Raw genomic sequence first — 9,122 nt, forward strand, 5'->3', positions numbered from 1 at the left:
CCGCGTCTTCTGCCGCATCAAATAACATTTGAACAGGCAACTTTTACACGTAGCTAAATTTATTAAAACTTTCTGTTAATGCTTCGTAAGTTTGAACACACGATTGAAGAAGACGAATAAAAGAAAGTTATCGAAGGAAATTTAAGTCGCATAAATGAGTGACTTACAAGGGCTAGCGGCCTTGATGAAAGTCGCAGATTTGCGAATGTGGAAGAGACGAGAGAGGTGCCGCGACCGCGCCAAATGGAAGTCTCGGCGTGATATTTGCCTTCTTCTCTGATCTTCGATCAGCAATATCAATTTTTATTGCTAGTCAAAGCCTCTGATTTAGGAACGCGAGTTGTGTTGTTGATGTTTTCTGTTTAAATAGCGCAGCAAGGTGGCGCATGTCCTCAGTGATGGAGGTTATCTCTAAATTGTATTAATTGAAAAAAAAAGAGTGGCTGTTACAACTCTATAGGGCAGTCAAGTCTATAAATCCAGCTCTGGTGAGGCAGGTGTACTTTAAGAGAGTAACGGAAATTAGCTACAAAACTTATGTTCGCCACTTAAGGGGTTTCGCGAGGTATAAGTGGCCCACATCAAATTTGGCTCTCACCAGCCAGCGATTGCGCGCCTTTCAGTTGGGCTGCTTTCAGGGAGAAGCTTTTGCACACTGCGTCATTCTGCAGATATTTAACGCGCCAACGAGGGACGACTGCCGCTCCGACTGCCACCGCAGCCGCGCACTGCCCATAGGCGCCACGGGGCCATCCTCGATCATTTTGGGAATTACTGAAGTATGTCAATAAATAAAGTAAAACATAAGTACAAACTTATATATATATATATATATATATATATATATATATATATATATACACAATTATATGAGATTGAAAAAAAAGTTACATGTATTTTTGGCTCGAACATGTATTATTACTGAATAACCAAAATGTAATTTTTTAGCAGTCGCCAAAGTTATAGAAAATCAATAGGCCGTAATCCAAAGTCACATCATACGTTATTTTCACGAAGAGCTGCGGTGCGGAGGGGAGGAGAGGGTACGGGCAAGGCCAGCTGTCTTGCCGTGTCGAGTACTGCCAGTAGTAGCTACGACCGCGACCGCATAAATAACGTTGCTTAGTAACTCAACTAAAGTTGATGTCCTGCAGATCAGCTCACGGTTCCTTTTTGTGAAGCAGATTAGTGATTCGACTGGTAGCTCAGCTCAACCTTGTACCTGTATGCAGTAATAATATGCGTTTCGAGCTGCGAGTCACCAGGCAGCACGCGGCTCGTCGGCACACATAGTTATGTACTATAAATCACGATAATTCATAAACTGCCAATTTAGTTATTGAGCCGGCGCTCAACATTTAAGTCTATGTGACCCGAACTTTTGAACCGGTTCTGAGCTGATTTACACAATGCACACGCCTATTGGTTAGTCTCGCGCGGACCGCAGTCAGAGGTGGATGTCTTGCCATGTTGTCGGCGCCGTACGTTCGCGACGGTGACGTGTGCGCCAGTGCCGCGGGCGGCTAATGCGTGCGGCGGCGAGGGGCATCGGGCGATGCTGCGGTCGGCGGGCACCCGTGGTACGGTACCTCACACTCTCTCCATATTTGATTCCTGTCATCGCAAGATCCGGCTCATCGGTGGCGGACCTGTCGCCTTCCTTGGAGGACTGGTCGCGTAAGTTGCGTTACTGTTAACCAGTTCACCTTCGCAACGCAACATAACAAACGGCAGAGAAGCGGTCGCGTCGAACGTTAACGGAGTCGGTGAGTGAGCGTGATGGGGCCGGACAAACGGAGCGATGCCGCAATTTCCCTAACGGTAAAAGCAACAACGACTACGAAACGATTGTGGCAAGCGCCCACCAGTGCACGACGACGTACAATGAATGCAATTGCTCTACTTCATCTCACCTTGCCTTGTGTCTGCTTTAAATTTTTTCCTTGTAAGAAAAGGGTGGGAAGTGAAAGGGTAGTAAAATTATGCCAAGGCACGCGCACACTGTTCACATGAAACAGGGAAGTGATTCCACATCATGTGTGTCGACTGACTGTGTAGTCGTCGTGGTATTGCAGGGAGGGAGGGAGGGAGCGACATATTCCCGCAACTTATGTTATTGTTGCTGGCTGGCGTCTACCGCTGTTGATAAAATTAAAGTTATGTTATTTGCATTTTATAGTTCTTTGAATTAACAAGAACATACGCTTAGTTTTAAAGCAGTTTGTTTTTCTTTTACCAATTGCCAGTCCAGTGCTGACTGAACTAGAGTATTGAAAACACAAGTTGTATTTGCGGAAAATTTTATCTGGACCGCGATCCGAGAGAAATAGTTGGCACGACCGCCTTTCTGTATATGTGCTTTTTAACTATCAAAAATTGTTTGTGAAAAAAAAATGTATTATGCAAGGACTGCGGCGGACTCAAATTAGTGCTCCAAAGCCGGAATGCATCAAGAAATGGCAAAAAATTATCTTTATTATAAATGCGAATGTTCAGATGGATGGATGGATGTTTGTTTGAAGGTATCTCTAGAACGATTAAACAGATTTGATAAAATTTGGCTAACATATAGAACATAGTCTACAAGAACACATAAGCTACTAATTATGTTTTTTTTTTAATTCCGCGAGGATGGAGTCCAGCTATTTAAATTTTAACTAATATTCCAAAGTCTAGGACCAAGACCAAGTAAAAAAGCTAAATATCAGTATTCTTCTGCCTTTATCTGTTTCAGTGGTATTGCCGACCCCCGCCCACTTCTCATCTCGTTCCCTAATCCAATTCCCTTTCCAAGGTTTTTTTTTTAAATTCAATATTAACTACGTCGATAACTTTTAGTAGTAAAATTAAATGTAAATAATCTTTATAAAGTGTTTTGCACTGTTTCCTAGAAGTCATTGTCTCAGTTCTACAGTCCCAGTACTGTACTGGCATAATTTAAACCAAGCAAAAAAGTCTGTTTCATTGTGCGCTGGCATCCATACACGCTGAGTGGCAACATCACTCACCTCTATACATATACCACCTACATTACGTTGTATAATTAAACATAAACATCATGAACACGTCACGTGTGGCACGCGCATTACCTTGACCACTTTGATGCATTCCTTATGCGATTGTACTGTTCAAACTTTAAAGTCGCTTTTTGCTTGATAATAAGTATAACATATGATAAAAGTATTGACTGATACTCGGAGGAAATACGCGAAGCCCCCCCCCCCCCTTGTCCTCCCGCCGGCCCCTCCCCCTCACCGTACCCGCCATTCTCAGTCGTCATAGTCACGATGTGCCATGCGGTAGTGCTCGGCGTACTATTCTCGCTCCCGTCCTACTTGTACGCGGCGGTGCCGTTCAGGTGAGGCGAAGAGCCGCGGCAGCGCGGAATGTGCTCTCCTGACGTGTTTACCAACAACATCATCATCATTGTTTTTACTACGTAATGGTGTAGCAGGCGATGTAAAACGATTTTGAGTGGTCTTTTGCGGAGGAGTAGAATGCGTGTCACCGTCATAAATATTGCGCTTCGCTGGACCGTCGCTGGCGCAACGCGCACTTGTAACTGTTTTGCGGAACTAGTAAACGCCGGCACCGCCACCGCTTGCATCGACTGAGGTCACAAACTATTCGTCCGAGGTGTATTAAGCTCGCGATGAACGTGTAGTGGCGGATGCTTCCCCTCTCTCAGCCCGCCCCTTCTAGATGGCGGCGTATGTCGATATTACGAAAGCAGTGGTGACGATCTTGGCACGGCATATTAAATTTAAATTATCCCGCCGTAATTTTTTTATTTAAAATGGCTATCATAACACTGTGACGCTCATTTTATACCATCTTTCGGGATTACTGGTCAGTTCACAGAAAGCTTAGCATTGATAAAGTTAATTTCATGTTATTAAAGTGAATGGTATTTTGTATCTTCCGCCGTTCTAGAACTTTCCGATAAGGAAACGAATAAGGCTAACGAATAATGTGACGGCACGTTGGGGGCGCGGGGCGGCGCGGCGCGGCGCGACTCGGCAGTGACGCAGCTGATCACAACATGGTCCGACCGAGAGGCCGAGGTCAGGTCCGCGGTTCGCGCGTGATTCATTGTCGGGTAGGTATGTTCGATACACGATGCATTATGTATGTTACGTTCGATTTGGATTATTGTATCGATATCCATTAGTCGATCGACACACATCATGTCACACTACACGGTGGATCGGATTGAAACATTTCATGAATCTTGTGACACAATAGATTTACGGAGTATGAATTAACTTATATTAAAGTCTCTTTGGTTATACCTTAAAGGAATTACAGCCTATATTACTTAGGATAATGTAGCTTTGTAACGGTCAAAGATGTTTTTGAATAGATTTTTTCGGTATGAAAGAAATGTCGGCAACGTGCGTTGTGTGTGAAATAAAGACATTGTATTGCTTAAGTCGCTTCGCCGTCTGAACTCGCCGGGTTTCCAAGATTTACGTTGCCGTCTACGAAGTGCCTTACCCTATATTCTAGAAAGGGCGATACTCTAGAAAGGGCGATATCTTCCTGGTTTTGGTATAATTAAAAGTTTTAATATAAGAGAAGGTAATTTCCAATTGAAGCTAAAAATGTGTCACATTCATTTGTTATCTTGTTAGATTAGTTAATGTAATGAAGAAATTTCTTACTTTTTATAAGAGAAGTTGTGTAAATTAACTAGATACGGACCAAGACTATTACCAAGACCAAGACCATATACACAAAATAATTTTAGGCACCGCTGATTTGTTTCCAAAAAAAGAGAAATCGGTGCGGTACAGTAACCATAGTATGACATTGGATTTATTCTGTTAGGATGTAAAAATAAAAGCACCTAATATTTTATCGCATCCGGCTAATAAACGTCAAGTGGAATTAAACTTGTCAACTGTCGAGAAAGCCTGGCAGCTAATGTAATTATTTGATGTGACCTTGAAAAACATCGCAACATGGCAGCCTGGCTACGTAGTGTAAAGAAAGATATAATGTGACAGCCATAAGTTTATTAGTAATAATGTATTGCGCATTTCGTTAATTAATCGATCATTAAATTATTACTAGTTACCATAATACACTATTTTTTAATTTATATCAAAATTTCACTGTTTATTTTAAGGGGAATCTGCATGAAAAAGCGCACTTTAATATCATTTAAGAAGTAAATGTTAGTTCAAACAAAATGCTTTGTATTTCTCTTTTTATACTTCTTCTGTTGTATAAAAAGTTTTCCTGTTAATTGTCTTTAAAAAAACATCTAAGCATTTTTTTTATATCAGTAGATGGCAAACAAGCGAGCGGCCATCTGAAATCGCTGAAATAGCGAAGTGACCGTTGCCCATAGACATACGCAATTGCATATGCGTTGCCTACCTTTAATCGACGGAGGAGAGGATGCACGGAAAGAAAATATTTTCCCTTTCCATGCATCCCCTCATCCGGAAAGTCCACTTCCACATCCCGTCCTTTCCTTATAAGAAAGAGGGTGGGAAGGTAAAGAGGACTTTATAAAGCCTCCGGGACGCACACTCATCAGACTTAACGCGGAATTGCTTTCACTTCACGCCTGTCTTCTGTGTGGTCGTGTTATTTCACCGGGCGAGCCGGGCCAAATCGTGCGAAGATGTTAAAGCGGGCTCTACCACTGTTAAAAATCAAATCATCTCTAATACTACAAAAAAGTTAAACATGCACCCAAGCAGCCCAACAAGTTTGCAATGTCTGTGTACAGTACAGTAGCACAAGTAATTCAGAAATGTCGATGTCATTCCGATGCACGTCGCTCTGGTCGTTTATATGTAATATAAAAAAATGTCATATTTGCGCTACACATAACGAAAATACAATGTTCAACATTTGTTCTTTGTGTCTATGTCTGTCTGTCCGCAAGTCCGCGTTTGTTCCGGGTAATGTCCAAAAAGGCTGGGCCGATTTTTACTGCAAGGTAGCTGATATGTCTACCGGAGTAAATTGGCATTTTTTTAAATTCCTCACTGAACATATAAAAACAATCGGAATAAAAAATCTTCGTGATTGTCAAAAATGGTTGTTTTTTAGTTAAGTGGTTTTTATGTGGGGCAAAAAGCAACTGTTTTTTTTTAGGATTTATAGATTGATTAACTAGCTATCGCCAGCAACTCCGTCCGCGCGGTTTTACAAAAGTTCTCAGCTATGGCAAATTTGGGTGCGATCCATACAGTCGTTTTCGAAATACCTTGAAACAAACATTCATCCATCCATCTATCTCAACATTCGCATTTATAATATTTGTAGGATGACACTTAAAGCCAACCCGTTTCCCGTACCAGAACAAAGTTGTTTTTTGGACTGGAATAAGGCAGATTTTGTCGGTCGTTTACGGCGAAGGTGATCGCGTTAGTTGCAAAGCGCCCATTGTTCGTCCGTCAGCACTGTTCCAGATATGTTCCTGTTACATAATACATATTTCAGTAAATAAAAATATGCCTTTCAAAAAATGTTATTATTTATCACTTGTGATTGTCTCCGGTGAGCGGCGACAGTGGCGGTGAAGTGACCGTGCGACGCACTTGTTGCAGGAAGGCGCGGCGCAAGGAGCGCGAGGGCGAGCCGGCCGGCGATCCCAAGCTGTACCTGCAGGAGGCGCTGCTAGAGCGCAAGCTGCCCGAGCTGGACATGCGCCAGCTGGTGGAGCTACCGCGTGGCCTCGACTACAACGAGTGGCTCGCCTCCCACAGTCAGTATACACGGAACATTTCCCCCTTTAGCTTTTACAAGGATTACAAAAACGATAGATTTCCATTTTAGTTTATGCTATATTCTAATGTGTAGTATATCTGTATCTGTATGTGTATAAAAGAGATAAAAATTAACCATTCGTAAACAAACTTTTTTGTATAATAAGTGTCGTGCGGGGGGCGGGGCGGGGGGCTCATTATACGTCGATTTGACATGTCAAACTACTTCCGATGCATACGCACAATGTATCATTTTGTCTTTTGCAATTCTGTCATTGTCGCTTATTAATAGACCATTACAAGCAAATATCATGTTAAATGATATATACATCAGTCAGTTGGTCGGTGACAGATAGTGGTCAATCAGACTGCACTGGTTCTAGTCTTGGCGTCTGCGTGTTTACAGTGCACAACGAGCTTCGACGACAACGACAATTCGACAACAAGAGTAGTCACCTAACATACGTTATATCACTGTGAACTCGCATCGTTTTTAATGAGAAACAGCCGCGCCACCAGATGACGGAGCAGGTCTCACGGAGACAGGACAGGACAAGAGGCTATATACATTTCAATGACACACCCTGTTTGTACAAACCTCTACGACATTGTATTGCGTCATAGGGTTATATTCAGTCGATCCCGTCTTATAAACCATTCGTTGAAATTGATTTTTTAATATTATTCAGCCAATGTACATGTTTTTGACCGTCTATTTAGCAATAGCGTATAGAGTTAGTTATTTTAATACTTGCTCTCGACTGTTCTGGGCAGTGACAAATAGCGTAAGTGACAATTATACTAAAACAAATTCTTATGCAAAGTGCTCGTAATATTAGCTACATAAAATCTACGTATAACATCAGCAAATAGTTGAAAAGTTTTAAACAACTTATACCAAAAATTTGTAAGAAATTCAATTTGAATACGCAATTTTTTAGAATATCTCAAATGTCGCCATAAATAAGTTTTAACAACCGCGGTTTTAATTTTATTTTTGGCTTAAGGCAGAACGCCTCATCTTGTAAGTATACGTTTTCCTCGGCGTTGCGATGTCATAGGCGAGCATGTGAGTGAGAGTGAGTGTCTGTTGATGTTGAGAGCTGGCGATGTTGCAGCGCTGGCGCTGTTCGAGCACGTGAACCTGCTGTACGGCACGGTGTCGGAGTTCTGCACGGCGGCGACGTGTCCCGACATGACGGGCCCCGGCGCGCGCGCCTACGCGTGGTACGACGAGCGCGGCAAGAAGACGCGCGTCGCCGCGCCGCAGTACGTCGACTACGTCATGACCTACACACAGAAGACCGTCACCGACGAGACCGTCTTCCCCACAAAGTACGGTGAGTGCCTCCCTCTTGCATAATTTTATTTTTATACAGGTTGTGTGGAAAAGAAACAAATAGTTTGGATTTTTTTTTATTAGACTTTTAGGTATGGATTTGATTCAAAACAGATTTTTTCGAGGAAAGCCATGTGATGAAGTTATCATGGAGCCACCAGCAGCAAAACCAGTTTCATGATACAATGGTAGGATTTTGTTGTAAGCGCAGCTCGAAGCACAAATTTAATTTATAAACGGTGCTCAATAAACATTTGCTTGACAACATGAAACTCGTTTATTTACGGGCTAAGAGCCGTGCTTTAAATATAATTGTAATCAATCAAACACTGTCAGATATTATAGAAATGTCAATTATCATTAAAACAAACTGTGAAACAACTGTCCCTAGCTCCAAAACAAAGCAATTTTGTATTAACTTACCTAAGTTGGGTTAAATTGTCATAATTTTGGCCAAGGAATGTGTGGTCTTCTGTACGTCTTATCCAGACAACCGGGATGTGAGAGGAGTTGAGGGTGTCGGGTAGCGTGCAGCGGGTAGTGGGTAGTGGGTACCGGGTAGCGGGTAGCGGGGAGGTGTTACAATGCACAATTGCAGTTCGTGTGGGCGCAGCGAACGAGTTCCCGGCGCAGTTCGAGGGCGTGGTGCGGCGCGTAGTGCGCCTGCTGTTCCACGTGGTGGCGCACCTGTACGCGGCGCACTTCCGCGAGCTGGCGCTGCTGCGGCTGCACGCGCATCTGCACCTCACCTTCGCGCACCTCACCGCGCTCGACCGCCGCTTCGCGCTGCTCGACCACAAGGAGACCGAGGTACCTTGTTTCTTCCTCTTCTCGTCTCAACCGACCGCTTCATCGTACGACACTTGTAAAAATCGTGTAGCACTGTCAAATATCTCGGCGGCTCAAGGTCATCGTCCTCCCCCTCATCCCCTAACGCCTCGTCGTAGGCGAGCTATTAGGTAACCTCGATGCTACTGTATCGCGGTAACCGCTCGTTCATGAAGATGTTACGTTTGCAGGTGCTGCGCGACCTGGAGGTGGCGTTGCGCTTGTCG

At 43.3% G+C, this 9,122-nt stretch overlaps 1 protein-coding gene across 1 annotated transcript in view; it reads left to right on the forward strand.

The window, feature by feature from the left end:
* Positions 1-9,122, forward strand: part of LOC106123251 (MOB kinase activator 2) — a 12,765-nt gene that overhangs the window by 1,956 nt on the left and 1,687 nt on the right. The window contains exons 2-5 of the mRNA XM_013319482.1: positions 6,570-6,727; positions 7,847-8,068; positions 8,666-8,877; positions 9,087-9,118. Of these exons, the coding sequence (XP_013174936.1) occupies positions 6,570-6,727; positions 7,847-8,068; positions 8,666-8,877; positions 9,087-9,118 (624 nt within the window). The remainder of the gene's footprint in view (positions 1-6,569; positions 6,728-7,846; positions 8,069-8,665; positions 8,878-9,086; positions 9,119-9,122) is intronic.

Source organism: Papilio xuthus, unplaced genomic scaffold (genome assembly GCF_000836235.2).
Source record: "Papilio xuthus unplaced genomic scaffold, Pxut_1.1 DF826115.1, whole genome shotgun sequence".
NCBI lineage: Eukaryota > Metazoa > Arthropoda > Insecta > Lepidoptera > Papilionidae > Papilio > Papilio xuthus.